Source organism: Lissotriton vulgaris, unplaced genomic scaffold (assembly GCF_964263255.1).
Source record: "Lissotriton vulgaris unplaced genomic scaffold, aLisVul1.2 SCAFFOLD_774, whole genome shotgun sequence".
Classification (NCBI taxonomy): Eukaryota; Metazoa; Chordata; class Amphibia; order Caudata; family Salamandridae; genus Lissotriton; species Lissotriton vulgaris.
The window spans coordinates 655,255-680,202 of NW_028254302.1; the positions used below are offsets into that span (position 1 = coordinate 655,255).

The 24,948-nt window shown below is 43.5% G+C and overlaps 1 protein-coding gene across 1 annotated transcript in view; it reads right to left on the reverse strand.

Annotated features, from left to right (window-relative positions):
* LOC147659589 (NACHT, LRR and PYD domains-containing protein 12-like) overlaps positions 1–24,948 on the reverse strand; it is a 495,706-nt gene that overhangs the window by 279,752 nt on the left and 191,006 nt on the right. The window contains exon 4 of the mRNA XM_086951623.1: positions 10,725–12,414. Coding sequence (XP_086807749.1) covers positions 10,725–12,414 — 1,690 coding nt within the window. The remainder of the gene's footprint in view (positions 1–10,724; positions 12,415–24,948) is intronic.

The following is a 24,948-nucleotide window of genomic DNA, read 5'->3' on the forward strand; positions in this document are numbered from 1 at the left end:
CGAGTTATCCTACCGACTTGCGCTGCGCAACAACACATTCATTAGTATGTTACATCTTTCCCATCAGACCAGCAATGCTACCAATTGTTGGATATGTGGCCGACTCCCTCCCTATCAGAAATACAAGGGAGTTCTGCCCCTCTTCCCGTACCCGTTTACACACAATGGTTCCTGTGGGGCGTGGTTTAGTTTAATGAATTCTCTAGATTCCAATTCTGTAATTTACCAGGGCAACTGGGTATGGGGAAATCTGAACACTGTTTTGCATAAAGTATGTTTCCCTGACAAGGAGGGTCTTCCAAAACGGACAGGAACTGATCTAGAAAATGAAGTATATGGATTAGGTAACTTTACACTTAACCTCATGATTCTGAATGTTGAATCTGAAACCAAACCCGTCTTACCTGCTATGTCCGTACTACCACATGGGATCATTCCGGGGGACCTTATTCTCGTCAGGAACTTTGATCGGAGGAGTCCGCTGGAGCCCCGTTGGCAGGGGCCGAAACTTGTCCTGCTAACCACGAGGACTGCAATCAAGGTCGAGGGCCGCAAAGGGTGGCTCCACTCCAGCCACGTCAAGATATTTCATGGACTGCTTCCAGTTACAGACTCTCAGCCCTCCCCCTCTAAGGACTGCCCAGACTTCAGTGACTCTAAACTTCCCCTGATAGAGAAAACTCCGTCCGAGGAGTATAAATCCAAACTAAGGTCTAGCAAGTCAGACAGTTTAATTGTTTAAGTCCTCCCCTAGGTGAATCGGTTAGACGTGTTTTCTGACATGTATCCCCTAGACCCCAACAGAGAGAGAGATAGACAGAAACAGCTCAAGAAACGTGAATATTGTAAATCTCTTCGCAGCCACTGCATTGTGACACTATTGATTATGTTTTTTCTAAGTCTTCTGATTATTGCTGCAAGTGTACTTTTACATATGTACTACCCTATTTTCAAGCGTGCACATTCTCCCTTCAATGTCACTGCCGAGCACTCTTTCAGTGAACTGCCCCCGCACGAGTTATCCTACCGACTTGCGCTGCGCAACAACACATTCATTAGTATGTTACATCATTCCCATCAGACCAGCAATGCTACCAATTGTTGGATATGTGGCCGACTCCCTCCCTATCAGAAATACAAGGGAGTTCTGCCCCTCTTCCCGTACCCGTTTACACACAATGGTTCCTGTGGGGCGTGGTTTAGTTTAATGAATTCTCTAGATTCTAATTCTGTAATTTACCAGGGCAACTGGGTATGGGGAAATCTGAACACTGTTTTGCATAAAGTATGTTTCCCTGACAAGGAGGGTCTTCCAAAACGGACAGGAACTGATCTAGAAAATGAAGTATATGGATTAGGTAACTTTACACTTAACCTCATGATTCTGAATGTTGAATCTGAAACCAAACCCGTCTTACCTGCTATGTCCGTACTACCAGTCAAAGGTGAATTATGTGTCAGAAAGAATGGTTCCGTACACCTGGGTCATAGTAAATGTACTACTGTAATCGAATTTAGTGATAAGGGCAAGTCCACGTTTAAAGCTTCACGTCATTCCTACTTTGTTTGTGGTCATACCGCATATATACGCTTACCTCTAGATTGGGATGGCACCTGTTACATTGCATTCCTTCTGCCACCTGTTTTCCTAGCCCCTCCTGATTATCATAGGGACACCCATCTAGTACACAATAGACCACAGAGAGATCTCCCGATTGTCGACTACACTGAAACGGCATGGGAGCAATACACAGACTTCAATAAAGGTTTCTTTTCCTACTTAGGTACTGTCTCCAATAGTAAATTGATACGAAAATTAACCAGAATCCTCGAAGCAGTAGTGAATGAAGCTACTTCCGCCTTAAGTAACTTAACAGAGGAGCAGTCTGCTATACGGATTGTTGTTCTTCAAAATCGTCTCGTCCTTGACGTCATCCTGGCCGATAGGGGCGGAGCCTGTAAGGTCATCGGGTCGAGCTGCTGTGTTTTCATTCCAGAAAACGCGCCATCAGTGTATAGAGCCATTACCCGTCTTCACAAGATTGCAAGTCTGATACACCAGAATATAGGCACCTGGACTTGGTCCGGTTGGTTCTGGACCACGTTGTCAGCCTGGGGATGGAAAATCCTATCCTTCATAGGTATTGGCCTCCTCATAATGTTCAGTTGCTGCCTATGTCTACAATGTGGGCCAGCGATTTGCGGCCTTTGCGCCACATCATGTATTCCTCATTCAAGTCCCCATTCAAAACGCCATAAGAAGAAAGAAGAGCAAATGATGTTACATGAACAGATTGATAGGTTAATGAGGATTGATATATCATGAAGGGTCCGTAGGGGACAAGGAGGGAATGAGGTAATATGAATTTTATGGTCAGTTATGTCCCCTATCGTAGACCCCAACGGCTCCATGTACGTGCTTCTAGTACATGTAAGTTCCCTCCACTTCCAGCTATGAAGACGCAAATACATTTGCGTCCAACGTTAACATGTCCTCTTTCAGATCCACCATGAATGGGTCAGATATTCCGTTCCTAAGTGTACCTTGCCAACGTCTTTATGTGGTGCACTTTCATGTTTTCTAGCTCTGGCGAGTTAGGCCCTGATTTCTGCCATCGAGCCTCTTTTCTGCCCTCTGTCTCTGAAAGCCGCAGTCTGCTGCTTCCTGACCCTTGACTTACTCCCTGCGCGGCGAGCTGTGCCTGGCTCGGCCTGCCTTTCCTGCCAAGACCGAATTCAACCTTCAAGTTATCTGCTCCGCTCCTCGAAAATACATTCCTGTCTAGTAGTTTACGAAAACATCCTTCCCAGCTGCAGAGCAAAGGGCCCGGCCTCACTGTCTCCATGCAAGTAATTCATAGCTTCCGTTACCATGGTAGGCCCATGGCCCCTCACATCTCATGTAGACACGTAGTCGCATATGCACGCACTAGCAGTCAGTATAGAATAGCCTCTGCCCGAGAGACCTTTCCTTCTAGATAATACAGTTCCTCAAACACAAGATATTAGATATGATTTGGGATTAGGTTGTTCTGACCCCCCAGACTTCTGTCTCCTCATGTAGAGCTAAATGTCAAGTCCCCTTCACCCTCCAGTTCCACGTCAATCACACGTCATGCTGCTGCGCGCGGATCTCTGCCACATATTTTCTGCTGTCACTGCAGGATTCACTTATGGATCCACCCACTTGTAATACGTTTTATGTGACGTTGTCTAGCACACGCCTTCATGCACGCCTTCTGTTACGTACATATGACTTTATCTCGTTTCTCTCAGCTGTTACGCCTCCTGCATATGTCTTACTGTAATGCATTGACTATATATATGATAACCTGTCAATAAAATATTGTCTATCCCTTCCTGAACCTTCGTGGTGATGGAACATGATTGCCTGGTTTAAACCAATTCCTTTTTAAGGAATAAAACCCCTTTTTAAAACCTCAAATACCACGGACTCTGTCTCTTATTTTTGACTGAGTTATTCTTATTGAACTTTACCGCATAAATTAAGTATAGGTAATTTAAATTTACCACAAATGGACAGCACGGGTGTCCATGGGATATCGGTTTTTTGACCGAGGTAGCAAAGAAATAATCAACATTACTTCAGCGTTACCATTTTTCTTTGCTTATTTTTCATTTTTAGGTGAAATGGGCAAGATTTCATTAAGTAGTCAGAAACAGGTACTATTTGGGGCAAGGGGCAAGGAAACCCACAATCAAATTTGCATAAGGAAACACCAGCATCAATATGTATCATGCTTTTGGGATGGGCAATCATATCATTTACTCTTGTGGTTAACTCTAGGATCAATATTTTAGCAGGAATATTCACAGAGTTCAGCTAACATATAGTGAAGACATACTGTACTTATATTCTCTTTCAGTAGTTGTACCAGTCATTTTGATCATGATGGAAGTTAGGTCACTGCCATAGAGACCTTATGTCATAGTCTAGTTCGCAGGTACAGTTTACTCTAGCCAATGGTGCCATTCGTATTCTTGATTTAGGCTCTTTTCAACTGTCTCCATTTTTATTATCAGTGAGCTCTCTTCTCTTCGTAGGAGGCGGTCCAAATCGCCACCTCGAGGAGGGGTATGTAAATTGATTCAATCGAGCTGCTGCGTTTTCATTCCAGACAACGCTCCGACAGTGTACCAAGCCATTTCCAAGTTACATAAGATCTCCGAGTCTGTGCATGTGGACGAAGGAGATTGGTCGTTGATGGGATGGTTTTGGGGATTGTTATCCACTTGGGGATGGAAGATCCTGATGGTCAGTGGGATGGTATTAGCTATCCTTTTCCTGTTCTGTCTTTGCGTACAGTGTGCTCCAGCTATATGTGGCCTTTGTGCTACTTCGTGTTCGAGGAGACCTGTCCAGAGAGAGTTACTAAGTACTAAGATGATGCTACAGCAACATCTTGATGATCTGAAGAATATAGACCTAGATTCAGACTGACATGAGTTTAGGTTATTGCCTATGTAAGGGCAAAAGGAGGGCCTGAGGTTCCGTGAATTCTGAACCTGGGTCATAAAGGTTATGGTTCTGTTATGATTTTGGTAACAACGAACCGTAAACAGTGAGATCAGCAAGCATGAGTGTTTTCGTCATGTTACACTGAGGGATTCACTGTGTATTTGACAATTTAATTCTGAAACCCTTGGGTTCCATTTTGTCCATGGCAGCCATTTTGTGATTGCCCTCACATAGGCTGATGACTGTGGCCAAACGAGTCTTTGGGACACATACACCTTAGCTTGAGTTTGTGCTGACTTCTGTTTGACCTAAGTTAACTGACCCTGTTGCCTGAAGCTGACCTTACCAAACCAGTTCTTGCCCTTAGCAACTCCAAAATCTTGGCTGGCCGCATCAACGCTTGTTGGGGGTTACATTGAATCCTAATGCAGAACCCCAAGTTCAGATTCAGAAGATTGAAGGTAAAATAAATCACTTAGTGTCTGAATTTCCGGGTTTGTTAAAAAATTAATTAGGTTGCTTAAAGGGTTATTAACCTTGCATCAAACTTAAAAATGGAGCTGCACCATCCGTGGCCAAATTGAGAAGGATTCTCATGGCCCTACAAGAAAAGGTGGAACAGGAGCTTGATAAGTTATTCAAACAAGAAGTAATTTCTCCTGTGGAAGCTTCTGAGTGGTTAGCACCAGTTGTTGTCGTGAAAAAACCCAATGGTGACATAAGACTTTGTGTGGACTTGAGGTCCCTTAATGAGGAGGTGGTCGTTGACAAATTTCCCTTGCCTAACCTTGATGAACTAATGTCTATTTTGAGTTGTGCAAATTTTTTTCAATGTTGGATTTCCCATAGGCCTATCACCAAATTGAACTGATGCAGGATTCACAAGACTTAACGGCGTTCATCACTCCCATGGGTGCTTTCAAATATAAAAGAATGCTGTTTGGTCTTGTGTCTGCTGCATCAGTCTATCAAAGGGTTATGTCCACAATTTTAAAAGGTGTAAAAAATGTTAAATGTTATCAAGATGTCATATTGATATTTGGTTTGTGTCAACAGGAACATGACATGTATGTGAGATTGGTACTTGGGAAACTTGAAAAAGCAGGTCTCACATTACAATTTGAGAAATGCAAGTTTTTTTGCACAACAGGTTAACTGTTTAGGTCATTGCATCACAGCATCAGGTATTATTCCCAAGAAAGAATGGGATGATACCATTCTCAATTTAGCAACTCCAAAATCTAAAGAGGAAGTTGTCTCCTTCTTGGGAATGATTGAGTATTATGGGAAATTTGTAAACAATTTAGCAAGCAAATTAAGTAACATGAGACAGTTGCTTGTAAAAAATAAAGAGTTTATTTAGTCGAATGACTGTCAAGAGGAATTTGTGGCGTAAAAAGAAGATTTAAAAAATTTACCCAGTTTACAAGCATTTATTCCAGATGGAGAAACTACTGTGGTGACTAATGCAAGCTTGAAAGGGTTAGGTGCCATTTTAAAACAAACTAGAGATGGTGAAAAACATTTGGGTGCATGTGCATCAAAGAGCTTATGTGGGCCAGAATTAAATTACTCTGTAATTAAAAAGGAGGCTATCTACTGGGCACTTAATAGGTTTAGAAACTTTGTTTGGGGAACATATTTTAAGGTATGTTCAGACCACAAACCGTTAAAAGCAATTTTTACAAAGAAGGGACTTGATTTATATGAAAGACTATGTTAATGAGAATTTATGTTAATTCATGACTTTCCTTTGTAAAATCTTGCTTATATCTCATATTGCATCTCATGTTCACTTCATTATTAGAAGGGAGATGTGTGGTGTCATTCTTTCTCTCTTCCCTGGGATCTAGGTTCTATAGAACATGGAACTTGGAATCCAGATCATGTCTTATGTGTAAGTTACTCCTGGGTTGCTGATGGATGAGGTATTAAGAATAAACCTCCGTATTAACATCCACGTGTATTCCTGTTTCATTTAAGAACCCGTGACCAATGACCAACAGAACCCACTGGTTAGAAATCAGACTTCACCAATGATCCAGAAACCAACGGAGCCGAGCCCCCACCTTGGCATAGTCCCTTTTTCCCAGCACCCTGAGGCGGCTGCTGCTGTCGGGACATGTAATGGGATCGAGCCCCCTCCCCCCTGACCCTGGGTCTGTCCACGAAAGGACTGAGAAGAGAAGAGAACTTTCTGAACGCCCTGCTTATGGAAACAGTATTTCTTCTTCTGCACACTTTGAAAAGGCTTCAATAACTTCTTCTACTCCACAGACTGCAGCGCCATTGTGTTCAAATCATCCCCAAAAAGTCGGGGACCATCAAAAGGCAGTTTATGAATCAAGGCCTTCTGAGCAGCCTCAAGACGCCAAGGCTTGGTCCACAGAGGCCGCCAACCAGCCACCGCTGCCCTGGCATCTGAGGAAAAGACCCACAGCTTATTAAAAGTTACATCAGACAGAAACTGCACAAAGAACTCCACCTCCACCAAGATAGGAGTAGGAAGAAAGAGAGAAACCCCCAAACCTTTCCTTAGGCAGAATATCCTTAATGACATCATGTAAAGGCAAGTCATCCACCATTGAGGTACTATATTGGGAATAAAACCCATCATCCACCAAAGACTTAGGATCAAACCCCAGGACCCCAAGAATATGGGCCAACATGTCCACTAAAGCTTTGCCATGGATATATTTCCCCTTCGGGGAATTGTCCATGCCCTCATCCTCCTCCCCTTTAGATTTCTCGGCAGAAGGCTCCAGAAGCGCAGCTTGAACAGCAGAATTAATCCAATCCTGCAAATCTGACCTAGAACAGGTCATCCTCACGCAGGTCCTGCACATTATTCCTCTTAGAAAGAGATCTGGCAGGCACTGGGGCGGAATCCTCTTCCTCCATGGCTAAGGCAGAAAGCACCAGCACCAACAGGAACCAACAGAGAAAAAACAAAATGCCCATCAACTCCCCCTAAATACCACCTCCCAGCTGTCAAGTCTCAAAATCCACGAGACTTGAATTGCTAAAAAGACAGCCCCGCTGCCTTCCCAAAAGTCATATACACACAAGACATGGCCGCAGGAGCCATTTGCTGCTGGAAGTCCTCAGCCCCAGAGGGACCCGTCAACTGAACGCAGCAAAAAGCTCCCTCCCCAGCAAAGCACAGGCGCGCGTCTGAAAAACAGAGGAGGGACTGACACCAACACACAAGTCTTTTCATTTTTACTCAAAGGATTGAACGGCTTATACGGTTGCAGGATGATTATGTGCTCGGTAATAACTGCAGCAATACTTCATGGGAGTGAACTTTTCTGAAAAGATGGGACATACACCAAACATTAGCCAATCGGAGGCTTCAATTTTTAAATAACACATTACGAAGCCAATCCAAATCGTGGGAGGAGTCAGACTCCACAAAACAAATGCAACAGATCACCTAACAGTGCACGCACTGTATTGGCTCGACCTCGAAAAGACAGTACATTTCACACCACTCCACAGCGACTGCTCTTCAAACACAAATATTCTCCATAAGCCTCGGTTTAAAGAGCTGGACCAGGTGGAAGATCCCTTTTTGAGCCTGCTGTTCACCCACGGTATTTTCTTAGACTCATTTCTTCACTCTCACTGTTTAGGGAAAGGCTGCAAACTTTCTTTCTTTCACCTATTCGTAGTGTGTGGTCTTCTCAATTAACCTCAGTGTTTGAGCCTCAGCATCGTGAGACCTTCCGGTGTAAGTGCGCTCTATAAATCCACGTAGCATAGCATAGCATAAAATAACATAACATCTTGAGCCTGATTTGCCAAATGTTTGACATGCCTAAGCTCAGTTTAGGAAAGCATAGTGTTTCCAAACCTGAACTGACTGCATTTTCTGTGGCAATGCACATTTACAAATGCAGAAATTCTCCCAGTGTGTGAGAATCACCATTTCACAAACCTAGTTGTCTAATGGGTTTGTAGGTATTGTTGGGTGGAACTCCCTGTGAATATTGTTGACAAAAGAATCTTCATGTTTGTGAGCATCCTTCAACCATTTCCACCTAGGTGTGCACCTGGGTAACACATACATTTGTTTATTTCAAGTGCAGAAGTGAAAACAAAAATAGCAAACATTGTGAAAGCTAAAATGATCTGGCCTTTGTGGGGCAAAGCATACAAACGGAGAAATGCACAAGATGATGTGTTGGTGGTAATGGTGCTGGCGTGAGTATTGATATTGGTAAAGGTGGTGGTAATAATGGTAGTAGTACTGGATCTATTAATGGTGGTTAAATGCTGGTGTTAATGGTGCTGGTGTGAGTATTGATAATGGTAAAGGTGGTGGTAATAATGGTAGTAGTACTGGATCTATTAATGGTGGTTAAATGCTGGTGGTAATGGTGCTGGTGTGAGTATTGATAATGGTAAAGGTGGTGGTAATAATGGTAGTAGCACTGGATCTATTAATGGTGGTTAAATGCTGGTGGTAATGGTGCTGGTGTGAGTATTGATAATGGTAAAGGTGGTGGTAATAATGGTAGTAGCACTGGTTCTATTAATGGTGGTTAAATGCTGGTGTTAATGGTGCTGGTGTGAGTATTGATAATGGTAAAGTAGTACTGGTTCTATTAATGGTGGTTAAATGCTGGTGGTAATGGTGCTGGTGTGAGTATTGATAAAGGCAAAGGTGGTGGTAATAATGTTAGTAGTACCGGATCTATTAATGGTGGTTAAATGCTGGTGTTAATGGTGGTTTGGTAATTGTGTGTTTGAAGAAATTTACAACCGGTGGTAATCCTGCAGATGGAAATCTTACATGTCTGAGTACTCCTGAAAAACGTCTGCTGTTGTACTTTTTGTCAGGTCTATTGAGAACAAACATTTGTATGTGTTTTATCAAGTGCTTAAACCAACCATGGAAGGGGTTGAGTGCACCTCTGAGGGAGTTTCAGATTCTGGGAACATTTGCAGGGAAGAAGCTTGAGAATGATCTTACTTTATTGAGTCTAAGCACTGTAAGTATGAGTGAGTCTGAGCCACGCAGAGTGCGACTCCACAGCCCGACCCCGACATACTGAAGCCCTGAGCGTGGTTTGTCAAGCACCAGAGGCCTGCATCACGTCAGAGGCTGATCGCCCGTGAGCAGTCTGGGAGGACTACTCCTCTGCACCGGCTGCGGCCATGCTGAATGCAGGAGGGATCTCCAGCTGGTATGTCTCCTACCAATGGCGTAATGAAACTTGAGGGTGTCCCCTGCAAAGTACATGTAGTGGGCCACCTATGCTCTGGATCCAGTCTGGAGTTCTTAGGCCAGGGACCTGCCAGTGTGGGAGGGGACCCCCAGAGCTCAGGACCCCACACACCATGTGGTCCTGCGGGGGCTTTTGTTTCACCAATGTCCCCTACCAGAAGAGGGTGCAAGAAGGAAGCATGCTGCAGGCCCCCACTGACTGCTTAGAAAGGACTGAAGTAACACTGCTAGGGTGAGAACTAAGAAACAGGGAGCATTTTGGAATAACTGAGTGCACAAATGTTTGCAAGGGGTAATCTGCAGCCGGACCTTGACACCGGCCTTGGAATGCAAACCTGAGAGAGGGACCTGTTTAGTACAATGAAGGAGGGACATCATGGAAAAAGAGGAAAGGAAGCCCAGTGCCTTACAAGCACAGAGCCAAGTGCTAGGAAAGTAATTGCACCTGTTGTGTGTAATATTAGCTTTTACATGTGTCTTAAAGTAATTTTTCTTCATCAAAGTAAAGCACTGGGTTGGGTAGTAAGTTATTGTGCTGTTGGCTGATTTTTTAGTTCGGAGCTTCAAGCACCCACACCTACCTCAACGGAGAGGCTGAGACTTGTCCCCAGAACTACCATGGAGAGTCAAGTGCTGACGGGGTTGCAGTTGACTCAGTTTGTAGAACCACTGTTGAATAGACCCGGGGCATCACAGGCAAACAATCCCACCCTCAAAGGCTGAAGCCAGGGGGCCCCTTCTTGTTCCGTGGCCCCTCTAACAGGATTTGACAGGCATAGAATAGGGAACAAACACAGCCACAAAACTGAATGTAGAGTCTGAAGGTTTAACACAAAGAGGCACAAAAATGAATGTTGATTGTATCTCTGTCTTTGACTCTGTACCGCACCCCACTATCTATGGCTAGTAGTGTCCTACACAAATACTACATAGGTGGAACATTTACATGTAACACACTTAGCCACATACCTACACATAAAACATTTATGGTTAACATACAGAGGCACACACCTGAGAGTAGAGCAATTTATCAGCCCGGGCCTCATGATTTCTTGAGCTTTTGGTCCGAAGTTTATGTCTGACATTTCGAGAGTCTTCTCTCCTTGGCAATGCTTTAGGCAAAATGAAATCGCTTTCAAATTGACTATACTATAATCGTACGATTCTATTTTAATGCTCTGAATATTGTCCATGGCCCTGGAAGTGATCTCTTCATCTTGAGTCTCATGCAAGCAGTGGAAAGCATCCAGTAGCAGTCTTTTCTCTTTTGGCTCCTGAATCCACACTACCAGGTCAGCTCTGGCGCTGTGAGATATTTTATATCCTAGGACTTTCTCCACATGGCGCACTTGGTCTTTGTTGATCAGGCCACATAGGAATCGCACTGTTAGCATTAAATGGCCTGTTGTCTCCTCACTATATTCCTTCAATAATTGCTTTAAATCTCTCTGCGGGTTTGGTGAGCCCACATCCAAGTCAAGGATGTAGAACAGGGCTGCAAAGAACTCCTGAAAGCTGAGGTGGATGAAGCTGTAGGCTGTGTAGACGTCAATGTCTTGCTGGAAGATGGTCTGATTGAGAAACAGCGACTGGATGTCTGACACTTCGAGGCCGGACTGCGTAAGGTCCCCCTCATCGAAGAGGATTCTCTGCTCAAAGATGCCATTGAGTGCCAGGGAGCAGAGCTTCTTCAGGCTCCTTCGCATGGTCTCTACGGAAGCATCACTGTGGTCCCTCAACAAAGTGGACAAGAAGAACAAGTAGATAGATGTTGTGGTCTTTGAAGAATTAGTAATGTCCTGGCATCTGTCCAGCTGCTGCTTCATGACCGTGCACACGACCCAGCAGACGATGGGGAGGAAGCACATGGTGTACAGGGTGTCATTGTCTTCCACCACTGCAAGGGCTCGGGATGCCTGTTCATCATTCTCAAAGAAACCCTTGAAGTACAACCTCCTGTCCTCTTCTGTAAAGCCCATTATCTCAGCGCAAAGATCAGCCTTTATGCACTGCTTGAGCCGTGACAGAGCCGTCAGACGTGTGGTGATGATGATGGAGCACCGTGGCAGGATATTTCTTCTCAACAGGTTACTCAGGGTGACTTCCACAGGATTCTTCAGCCATGGATCCCTGCAGAGCTGGACCACCTGCAAGTCGAGAGAGAACCCGAGCTCATCAAAGCCATCAAGGATGACCAGTATCTTGCTGGGATCCGCCAGAAGTGCGCTTGCTGGTATCGTCCTGTCCGGGCACCTGGCTCCAATCACATCCACGAGGCTTCTGTGGCTTTTGACTTCATTGATTTCTCTGCATCTGAGGTAGAACACGTACTCAAACACTCCCTCGTAGATCTCTCCTAGAGCCCAGTCCAGCATGAGTTTTTGGGCTGTCATGGTCTTCCCGATGCCCGCTGGCCCCTGCAGGACTACGGTCCTTGGTCTGTGCCCATCCTCCATGGGATCAAAGAGAGCGTCTAAACGAATGTAGTGCTTGGAATGGGCCAGGCCGTCCATCAGCGCTGTGTGCCTCCTTCCATGGGACATGACCTCGTGCTGACGCTCCTCCTCGTCGCGATGCTTCTGGACAATCAGCAGCTTCGTGTACCTTTTCTGCAGTGGAACCGCCTCACCCACCCGGGCGTTCCTGTCTTCTATCAGTCGGTACCGCTCTACAACATGCTCCATGTATCTCCTCCTGAAATCTGGGAATCAGAACATGGTAAATATCTCATGGATACAGATTCAAATTCATAAACATCAGCAAAGCATCTTGCAGAAGGATATTTCAGTTTCTTTGCCTTTAGAAATGTACAAACTGCTGCCCCAAAGGAACTCCTGGCGCCAGCAAAGACAGAGAAGACAGGAAACAAAAGGCAGAACCATCCTGGGTCAGCATTTAACAATTCAATGTTCAAGGGACTGTTGTACAAGTGATGCAGATGTAGGAGGGAGCGCATTCCCAGCCTCTGGTGCCCAATGAGAGAGAGCTCCAAGGCTGGCAATCATGAGGATGCTTCTGGGAATCGTGAGGAGGCTTCTGGGAATCATGAGAAGGCTTCTGGGAATCATGAGAAGGCTTCTGGGAATCATGAGAAGGCTTCTGGGAATCATGAGAATGCTTCTGGGAATCATAAGGAGGCTTCTGGGAACATCAGCAGGTCAGGATGTGAGGGGCTCAGTAAACATGGACAGGAGCATCACTTGAGCTTCAATTGGAGAAAGGCAAGGCCTGAGCCTTGAAAACACACCTCTTGGCCTCAAAAGACAGTGAGTATTGTAGGCGTGTCCAGAAATAGAATTGTGGCAGAACTTTATTTGCTCTACAGGTGAGTTAGGAAAACTCTGAACCTCCTTGCAGAGGGAAATACTAGAGCCAAAGGGACAAATGTACCTGCCGGGATCACAGATATTAGGATCTCAGAGGGGATAATAAAAGTAGCTTCCTAGAGATGTCAAACTCCAAATGTGTTTGATTGAATACTTGCAATCATTACACAATAAAGCATTGATATTAAAAAATAACGCGCCAACACACAGCTGGTTGTACTATAAACCTTTATGAAGACTTGTTTCTCATTCACTCAGCTTCCTTACTGCCAACAAGAGGGATTTTATGAAACTGGGGGTTATTCACAAGCCCCTTGAGCCGCCAGCTGTTTTCCTTGTTGAAAGTGATGCCCTGGCAGCGCAAGGAGCTTTTAATAGGCCCCTTCGTGTTTAAAACGGAGTCCTGAGGATTTAGGCAACTAATGACGGCCCGATGACGAGTTCCTATGCGTCGTAAATAGAACAGATTTTTAAGGCATTCCTTTCTTTCAATCAGTGAGGCCGGACACATGCAGAGCACATGTGTCCATGTTTCTTCGGCATGGTCACAGAGTCTGGGCATGAGGTTTACCCCACCCCCTTCCCTCTTTCCCACATCGGAGGGGGCCGCAAGAGGCAACAGGAGGCCGAAATGACAGGACATTTAAACTGTGGGGCAGATTTACAAGAAACTGACGCATCTCTAGAGATGCGTCAGTTTCTCTGTGCCAGCCTGCGATACCCTTGCGCCACCATGGTTGCGCCGTATTTACAATACGGCACACCATGGCGCAAGGATTGATAGATGCGTCGGAAATTCTGACGCATCTGTTGGGCCAAAAGTGACGCATTGCTGGAGTTGTGTCGCAAGCACGACGCAAGTCCAGCAATGCATGTTGAGGCCTATTCTTACTGTACTGAGTCACTCCTTACTCCTGCTTGAAGCAGGCGGAAGGTTTTGACGCAGTGGCGTCCTAGAAGTGACGCAGTGAAGTCATGTAGATTTCACTGCGTTTACTTCTACAAGGCTTTACTGCAAGGGATCGCCCACCCTGCATACATTGTACCTTGCGGGTATAATGTGACCCAGGGTTTGCAAAGTGACGCATGTCCCTAGATGCGCCTTGTTGTAAATTTACTGCAATTTTTACCCCACGGCTGCATCCCAGAAGTGACTCAATGGTGGCGCAAAAGTGCCGCAAGAAGTTGTGAATCTGATCCTGAGTATTTAGGAACATCAGGGGTTTGCTGGTTGCGTCAGTGCCTGCAGATCCCGGCAGCTCCACATATCCTGTTTTATTCCGGAGTTTTTTAAAAACCTGTGAAGTAACTGGGAAGATGTGCGTCTCAGCTGGTTATTTCAGCCCACAGCAGTTTATTTCGAGACTGTTATTGTGTGGAGCTAAGCTTAACACAACATTTTAAGAAAGCTCCTTGCCTTGGTACATCTTGCTTTGTTTTATAGCATTTTAAGACACCTAGTGTAATTATACAGATTCATGCCATTATATAGGTATAATTCAGTTGCCCTTATATAGGCATATAAATCACTACCATATTTAGACAAACCCATGCCGTCCAAATACAAGCCTTCCACTGGTTCCAAAAAGCCACAACGATTTCTTGGAAAACTCAGCTTCAGCAGTCAGGGACATCCCCTTTCTTGAATATTGATTTGTCCTAGAAATCATGGCGTTTTCAAAGAACAACCATTCCCTCTGGGTTCTTTGATGACATTATTATGTCGGACTTTACGTCAAACCAGGCACCTTCAAGGTATAGGTATACCCACACTTGCCCTAGCAAACACACAGTTGTTTGGAGCAGTTCACCTATCTACTTGCCACAGCAAGTGCCGAAGGAAGCCAATCCTCCAGCTGACGCACTGACAGAGAGGATGCCTTTCTCTCGCTGATAATCCAGCTCCAGTGTTTCCAAGCTCCCCTCGCGGGGTGTTGGGAAATCGAGTCCCGAGACAAGATACCAGACCTCCTTCATTCTAAACCAAGGTACGGATATAATTAGACCCTAAGAGAAATCTTTGATAGAATATTGACAAAGAATACTAAACCTATGCTATACCATACTTACTTCTTCCCTCGTACCAGTCTCAGGTTAGGTACATTGGGGTAGGCGTATTTTAGAAGCACCAGTTGAGTACTTTTAGTCTTTGTTATTTATGTAGGGGTTTTATAGCTTAGAAACCATACCATGCTTTTTTTACAGTCTTATTTCATAATACTCTTCATACTGTACGTATTATACTTTACAGCTGTTAGGATTGCAAGGCTTGGGTGCTATAGACGACCTTGACATGTGTTTTTGTCCTTAGGTTTCCCCTTGTGTCCTGTTCACATAGTCCCTACTGCATTTATCCACATGCATGCAGATACTTTTTAGACGCTCCCTTGCCCACGTAAAGAGACGCGTCGAAACGTAGCCATTGCTGGGCTACTGTTCCGGTACCATGCCCCCTTCCTACTTCCTGGTTTCGAGAGGCTCCTTCCTGCAGCGTTCGCTGCTTTGCTCCTGCCTCCTCTCGGCTTCTGGATAACATACCCTTCTTCCTTAGTTGTTTTGCCATCCGTCATGATAGCGGGTAGTTTCCTGTAACTTCCGTATTACCTCCTACCCTGAGAGTGAACCCCCGTTGGGAACTTATTGCCCCACCCCTAAAGCTCGAAAACTCTTTGGAGGGATTCCTCTTCTGCCAGTGAAGCGGGCTGTTTCTGTTTTCCGTTTGCTGTGGATTCCGCTGGGCTGGACGGTCATTTCTGAACTTCTCTTTATTTGTTAGAAGCCTGTTATTGACGGGCAGTCTGGGGCTCATCCTTCCTTTTTCCCTGCTGAGAGAGAGCTCTCCGCTTGGGATCGTTCCCCGGGCCGGGTGTCTCCCCTCTTGAGTGTGTAGCTGTTGCGCTCTCTGTCCCCCGAGAGAGCCGGCAAGTGCACCTCAAGTCCTTCCCGTTTTATAATATTGTATGTTTGGTGAGTGTGTGCGTCATTCCACGAGTCCTGCTCTTTTAGACCTGGCATCATATTCTCCAGGCCATACTCTTCAGCAAGGACCAGTTTCAAGACAACCTGTGACCTTTATGGTATAAAAACGCATGTCAATGTATTAAAAGGTCACCCTTTGGATAGTATTTAGTGTGTTATTGCATGTCCTGTTTTCATACAGCCCTGACTACACCAACCAGATCTGCACCCACCCTGTTGCTTAACCCCTCGTATGGGGAGAGTGGTGGACACTCCTTGGGTTTTTCCCCCATACTTTTAGGGAACAGTTGTCAGGAGTGTGTTTACTGTTGCATTCTTGGCTCTGTTTTCTGGAGGTGTTGGGACTCTTCTTCGTTCCCGTGGAATCTGGCTTGTATCCTTTGAACCTTGACAACAGCCATTATTACGATTGTAGAAGTTCATTTCTTTTGCATGAGAAAGAAGACTGGTCAATAAACCTTTTATTGAAAACGCCCGTCTCTCTATTTCTCTGCTCCTCTCATGAAACGAAGCATGCACGATTGACTGAGTAAAATATCTATCTATTGTTTCCACGACTCTGAAGATACGTTTTATTCTTGGGAAACAAAGTTGTCATGTTTAAGCGGTTGTCAGAAACTAATCCCTTCTTGTTTATTCTAGAAAGTTTCTAGTGACCTCTGAGCTAGCTGGCACTCACACTTAAGTCTAATATATTCGATAGAGACCTAGTCGACCTAAGTCCTACGTCAATTCTATAGGATATATTATTCCAATGCGCAGAACCTATTGGGAATATAGGAACTACACTACATGGCTCCCAACGTTTGGTAAGGCACTAATTTAACACTAGATACTAGAGTAAAATACTCCAATAGACATCTGGAGTGGGTGAAAGGATAATATCCATCATAACTTAGTAGGAAGAGATTCCTATGTATTAGTTTTTGGTTTGTTCAACGTTGAAGGATACAGTGTTCCAAAATATTTTGCACCTTATCTTTGTTTCCTTGAAACGTGCTCTGCAAACTTTCATTAAACAATGTCGCTTAACAGCAACAACAATGCAACCAGTGGAACTGCAGTAGCTGCAGCTCGACCAGGCTTTGACGTTACAGGGTTTAATGAAGACGACTTGGATGCTATAATCATCTCGGAAAACGTAAGCAAAACTATCACTATAAAGCTTATAACAAATGGCCTATCATCAAGAGGTGGTAGGGTAATTTTTGTCATAGAGGCTCATGAATATCGGCAGACAGAGGTATTCTATTAATGGATTATCTTCCCAGAAGCAAATCCATTAACACATGTGTTCCTCTTCTACAAAGTAGAGGAACCTCCAATGGAATACACTCCTTTCGAGTATGTTGAAATTCCAATAACATACCAAGAGCATGCGCTCTGGTTTAAAGGCGCCCTACAACATCAAAATCACAACCAGGCTCGGTCCACTAGGTAGACCAGGAGCAACATGGCCGGTATTATCCAGCTATACACCGCATCCTGCCATTGAAGAAATGTCAGGCCCAGAACTATTAGTTCAACTAAAACAACTAATCAAAATACATAGACAATTGGTTCAATATGTCATGCGGGCTCTAACAATCCTACCTCCTATAAGGATTCCACAACACACCCCTCACCAGGGGAACAATAATATAATTACACCACAGACTATACAATCAGTCATTAGTAAATTGCCCGCAAAAAGGGAAGAAAATTCCATTCTGGAAGGCTAAAAAAGTAACTCAAATCGAGGCAGTATTTCCTGATAGTACACCTCATGAGAAACACAGGATTTTAACAATCTGTTTACCAATGGGGATCGCATCACACCTGGAGGACTGCGACACTTGGGGTACAGTCTTTGCTGCAATCTACACAAAAACACATGGTGTTCCATTTATGGCTTTTATACCAGACGTCCGAAGACAGATTCAAAATGAATACGGGGCAGAGCCTGCTTTAAATCTGGGTATGAAATTACTAAAAGATTTCAAACAGGTCTCAGCTATAATTTTAGCTAATATTAAAGGTGAAGCAGCATCAGTGGTGATCCGCCAAAAAATAAGAGAATACGATATAACTGAGCAACCACATGAACTGGCCACAATAATAGAAAAATCCTATGAAGAACTAGGTAGAGATAGTTTGGGTGGGAAACCAGTAAAACCCCAACAAACAGAAAGTCCTGAAAAGGTCTTTATTAAAAATTCTCTCACTACTCCTAAAAAGAAGTGGGAAAACACTAAACAGACATTTCCTAAAGAGAATTCTCAATCCAGAGGTAGGTCTTCTCAAAAGGAGCCCCCTGAAAAGAGATATAACCTCAGGAACAGGGATAATTTGAGAAAACCTGATAGATATCAAGATACTGAAACACGTTCCTATCGTACTTTTCAGACGTCCTCACAGAAATCGGAAAGAAGAGGACGGTCAGAACACAAGGAAGAACGCGTGAAGTCCAAAGACGATCAACACGTTCCAAAAAATAGGAAAACCCAATTCACCAAGAAGAAGTAAGCAGGTCTAAAATTCAGGCATGCAGAGGATCTTGAGGACACAACTCAAGAACGGGGAGTGGGCCCAGACAATGCTGGACAGAGCAGCAGAAGTTACCATAGCTCGCAAGATCCTGAAGGATCATCTGGAGACAGTGGACACGAATGAATGCATTCAGGTTGAAACTTCCAACACCAGGGTTAGCGTACCCCACAAGTTATATGAAGTATCGCTCCAGATGGAGGGGGACATAACTAGGAAAATAAGAGCACTCTTTTGGGAGAAGCTCTCTAAGGGTTATGACATTCTTCTAGCTGAAAAAGATACCTACATTTGTCAGGGAGTGCCCACATGGCAAAGACATCATTATGCCAGCCTTCTCAAATCATATTCCAATTCATAAGAAATACACATATGCCAGAAAATGGGCTGTAGCCCAAGCTCCAGCATTATGTAAAAATCATGTAGGATGGGATGAGGACTCACCTCACAATAAAATCCAGTTAAAAAATCAACCAACTGCTCAGAGGCAGTATCGAGTTAAACAAGAAGCTAAAAAAACAGGTCAGGGAGATAATAGATCAACTTGAATACCAGGGGTGATTCAAACATGTACCTCGTCAATGAACAATCCTTTGTTTCCTGTCTCCAAACCAGACAATACATATCGTCTAGTTTTGGACTACAGACATTTAAACTCATGTTACAAAACCTTTCCAGTACAAAATGCACACAGTGCAGCAGTGATGAATAACATTGTACACAAAAAATATAAAACGACATGAGATATTTTTAACGGTTTCTTCTGTCAAAATATTGCACCAGAAAGCAGGTACTTGACCGTTTTCTCAATTATGGGGACACAGCATCACTTCTGTCGTCTCCCCCAGGGATTCAAGAATAGTCCAGGGTTATTTTTCAGCCAGAGTAACAGAGTTGCTACAAACGTATTATGATGAGGCATTATCTTATGTCGATGACATCTATCTAACAGACGATGACTAGGACAGGCACTTGAACAAATTAAACACCATAATACTTGGCTTTGCATCTGAATGGTATAAATTAAATTTTAAGAAATCGAGAATCGCCCACCTCAACGTCCTTTTTCTAGGATACGAACTGTCAAGTGAAGGCAAATGCCTGGCAGCTAACTTTTTTGAAAGGTGTGTGCTGCTCCAACCTCCAAAAATGCTGAAAAACTTAGTCAATACCAGGTTTCCTGAATTTTGGAAGAACGTACATTCTAAATTACGCAGAAAGGGTTAAACCTCTCTACGAACTAATCAAACCTGATTTCAAAACTGTTAACTGGACTCAAAAACACACAGAAATTTTGCGTTTACTGCAAACAGACATGTTAGCAACATCACATTTACAGACATGCGTAAACGTATGCAACCTTGTAATCCGAATCATCCCAGGAAGATGAAAAGGTACCAATAGCTTTTAAATCACACTTGTACACACAAACTGAAATGAAATTCACTTCTACAGTAAAAATTCTGACAGTTGTTCAAACTGCAGTAGCAAAAGAGAGAGCCCTCGCACAGGGAAAACGCATAATAGTTGTTACTCCTGTACCTGCCTTAGAGGCAGTGAGTCAGTCAAGTCAAGTCAAGTCAAGTCAGTAAATTTATATAGCGTGCTACATACCCAGAGGGTCTCAAGGCGCTTGAAGAGGGGTGGGGAATTACTTCTCGAATATCCAGGTTTTAAGTTGCTTTCTGAATGCTAGGTGGTTTTGAGTGAGTCAAAGGTGCATGGGAAATGAGTTCCAGGTTTTGGCCGCTAGGTAAGAGAATGATCTACCTCCCATGGTGGTTTTGTTGACGCGGGGAACAGCAGCGAGGGCTTGGTTGGAAGAGCGCAGCTGGCGGGGGGGGGGTGTAGAAGGAAAGACGTGTATTGAGGCAATCGGGTCCAAGTTCGTAAAGTGCTTTGTGTGCGTGGGTGAGGAGGCGGAAAGTTATCCTCTTATTGACGGGGAGCCAGTGAAGGTTTTTCAGGTGACCAGAAATGTGTTCTTTACGCGGGATGTCTAATATGAGTCTGGCTGATGCGTTCTGGATGCGTTGGAGTTTTTTCTGAAGTTTTGCGGTGGTGCCGGCGTAAAGGGTGTTTTCGTAGTCCAGGCGGCTTGTGACCAGTGCGTGGGTGACCGTTTTTCTAGTTTCGGTTGCTGCCACAGACGTTGAATACCATTTTTGACCCCTACTTGAAAACTTAAGAACTTCTACAATATGAACAAGAATGTCCTCTGCCCACTGAGATTCTGCCTCTAGAACAGTACAAATGTATAATTTATACAGACTGATCAGCACAGCCCACAATTGGGGACAAACAAGCTGATAGTGCTGCGTGCGCGATTGTTAAAGGTCGCTGGCACGATGGTAAATTACGACCTATGGTCACAAAAACTCAATCTCTAGGAGATTGTACAGCTCAGCGAGCTGAACTACAGGCATTCAAGATGGCGTTTGAAAATACCGATCTCAAATTCCCCACACTCATAGTGTGCGATTCGTATTACTGCATTCAATCTTACAATAAATACTTGCAGAACTGGGTTCAAAACGGTTTCAAAGATGCAAAAGGTGGCAAAATCAAGCATAAGTTGCTTTGGGAACAAGTAGTTCAATTACAGAAAGAACTACAAAAGACTCACGTGATTCATATACTGAGTCATCAACGTGATGGCGTTCACGTTGAAGGGCATTCATTGGCTGATGAAGCAGCGAAGGCAGCTGTGCAAACGGCTTCTGTAGCTGCAATCACTTGTTCCAAAACAAAAATAGACAGCAAAATAATGCAAGCTGTCACTGCTTCAATAAAGGACAGTGGTAAAACACTACCAAAAGGCTTTCCACTCAAATACTCATATATAACTGATGCAAATAATGTTCCTTTTGCTCGAATCCCTGGAGTGGGGGATAGAGTAATTCCAAACATGGAACATAGATTAGGACTAATCTTAGCAGCACATGAAGGGCCCGCCTCTGCACACGCAGGTGTTTCCGCCACCGTGTCGTTATTAAAACAGAGATACTGGTGGCCACGCACGAGGAAACAGACCAGAAACTCTGTTTTGGAATGTGAAATCTGCCAAAAGATGAAGGTTTCAACAGTGAAACGTCCTGAGCAGACGCCTCTTTTTTTTCAGATAAACCATTAGCGTGCGTTTACCTGGACCACTGTGGTCCCTTACAGAGGGATGGCAACTATAAATATATCATGGTCCCAGTGGATTCATGCTCAAGATTCATTTGGATGTGGCCTCAACGCTCGGCTGATGCCCAAACTGTTATAAAAGATTTGTGAGTCTTTATCTGCACATACGCAATCGGCATGCTACATTCTGACCAGGGTCCTGCGTTTAGCTCAAAGGCTTACAAGGAGGCCATGGCCAGCTTGGTCATTGCATTGCGGTACTCAAGTCCATTCCATCCTGAGGGAAATTCTGTAGTGGAAAGAAAGAACCGGGATATAAAGCAAATTTATAACAGCTAGGGTATTAGGCTCGGGTGACGGGTGGGTCAAACATCTAACAAGTGTCCAACATAGTTTAAATTATCTGCCAAGAAATTCTCTGGGTGGAAGCGGTCCATATGAAATCCTTTTTTCGTACTAGAAACCTTATTGAAGACCTCGATCGTCACACTTTAGTGATAGAACAAAAACCCGTTGATATCAAAGACCTTATGGCTGTTTTGCAGGACTTAAAAGAAAAAAGAAGAAGTCTAAGCAACACATTGCAGAAGCCAACGACCACTGAAGAAAACCACCTGTCCCAGCAAGGCCTGTCTGGATTCCAAAGATTGGGGATCTAGTCAGGGAAAAGATAGCGGATAAGAAGGAATTTGGGCCTTCTTACAAAGAACCAGTACCTGTTTTAGCAATCCACGAATCAAGAACAGTGTTACTGCCACCCCTTGCTGGAAGAAAGAGAACCGGTTTGTGTCAATCGACCTGGTAAAACCACATCATGTGGCCAATAATAAGTAGTAGGCCCAGTGGACTCCAAATATGTAGCAGACGACCAAATCTGGCTCCTATCCAAGAGGTTCAAACTGAAAGACTCATCACCTTTGAAGAATCTGCAGTAAGAAAAGAAGGACTATGCAATAAAGCCATGGAACTTGTGCCTCTTGAGGCCCAAATAACAGTTCGTCAAGACACTTCTGTTTACACTGATATAATATCTGACTATACTAATATGACAAAAGATCCGGTAAATCCAGTGATTTCAAGTAATCCTGATGCAATCCCTACAATTGACAGAACCGACTCTGGCTATTTCATTAACTTTGATACATTTTCTGAGGATCCCAGTTATCCTAAAACAAAAGCCAGCTAATAAAACCTTTAAAGAACAAGTAACAGAACTTTTTCATCAACTTGAAAAAAGTGATCTGGTTTCACCATGGATTGAACTTTGGATTGTGTTAGGCGTATTTTCCCTCGTACTTTGGCTGACTCTTGTACTATCTTTGGGAATGCTAATACATGGAAAATATAGTAAAATGGACACAGCAAGTAAGAACATCAACTTGCAGCTGAAGCCACACAAATCATCTCATCATGAACGAAGAGACTTGACATCAGTGAACATCACAGCTGTTCCTATACCTGGTGGTATAGCACGGGACAGAACTGTTTATGACATTTAAGGTACTGCAGAGCTGCTGAGGATTCCACATCAACTCAAGGTAACCTTGAGTGACTTTGTTTCACCCAGCACATTTTATGATGATCGGGACTTTGAGACTGTTAATAGCATGATGGCAGACGTAGAAATGTCAAATAGAATTACTTTACGCCGTGTAAAGTATACTCTCGGATTCACCAAGATGCGGGAGTCTGACTTAGAAATGTCAGCTTAATTTACAAAACATGAATACTTAGAAGGTTCATCAGATTATGAACACATGTACTGTTATAATCACTATGGTCATCATTATTTGCACAAATCTGCAAACCCTAGAAAAGTTTATACTTTCAATCAATGGGAACATTGTCCAACGCCACCAAAGGGTAGCTCAAAAACATTCTATGAAAAATGTCCATACTTTTTAGGTTTTAATGTCTCAAATCCAGAAACATTTTACTTTAAAAATGTTAATAAGACAGGAATGAAAAGTATGTTGACTAACACTAAGCACATTTATTCTGCGGCCTTTTATGCTCAAATGTCTACATTAGGCGTTGACTTTTGGAAAGACAACATTGAGACAAAAACTGTCTGGGGCATAAAAAACTGGCAGGTGCAAGGTTTAGAAGCCCTGTTCAGAGCCTGCATTATACCAGAACAAATAATATTTTTGAATAACACTGTGCAACAGACATCCTGTCTTGGCCTGGCCAACATAAAAGATTCAAACAAACTCTCCATACCTATACCTACAGATAATAATAAGAACACTACAGAGGGGGTGGTCGACGTAAAAACAATTTTACTTAAAAACAGAACTGATCCTGATTGTAAAAAATGGTTGATCTGGCCCACAGACACACACAACTGTCAAGATAGATTCCTGAACAAAACACAAGGGTTCACATTCTCTAGGCCAGATCCAATATATGTCCAAAGACAACATCCAGGGATTGTAACAACATACAGTGTAGGAAAACTGTGCCTTGAGTGGCTGCAAAAATCTACACTAACAGAGGTAAAACAACACTTATCTTAACTTAAAGATGGCGTTGATTTAAGGGACTTCTTACAAGGTCCTGTAAAGCAACATTATAAACGTTTCATATACGCAGGTATATATGCCATTTATAATGAAGCTTGGAGACGACACAAGCAGAGACTGCAGAACGAATACGAGAAATTGATCGTATTCATTTAGAGAAATCTCTCTCTGTAGTTGACAATGGGTTAACGACTCTGTCATCCAGAATGTATTCTTTGGACAGCATTGTATCCTCTGCCATAGACATAATGGAACAGGACTTGCTCATGCTTCAGCATGGACAGTCACAATTACGTTCTATAATGCTATTAGGCTGGACGTTACAAAATCTTCATTCTGGATACGTGCCATGGTTTCTAATCAACACCAGTCATTGTTTTCTGTATTTGACCTTACAGATAAACAAATCACTCTGGCACACAGAGGAGCAGACTATACGGTGCTGAGCATTGAAAAACTGGAAAGATTACCATTAACTGTTTCTGAGAAACCAGCAAGAGAATGGATAATACATGCGACAATCACTCTACCTGTGACAATTTTCCACTTTCAATATTGTTTGAAACATATACCAGCAAGCGTGTAATAATAAATATAATAACAATAATTCCTTTATTTAGATATAAAACATATCTTTAAAAGGTCGCACAAATCACATTGTATACAATTTTATGAAGTAAAAGACTGATTAAAAGAGAAGCAGAAAATAAAATGTGGCTTAAAGCATGCCAGTTAAAACATTACAATTTG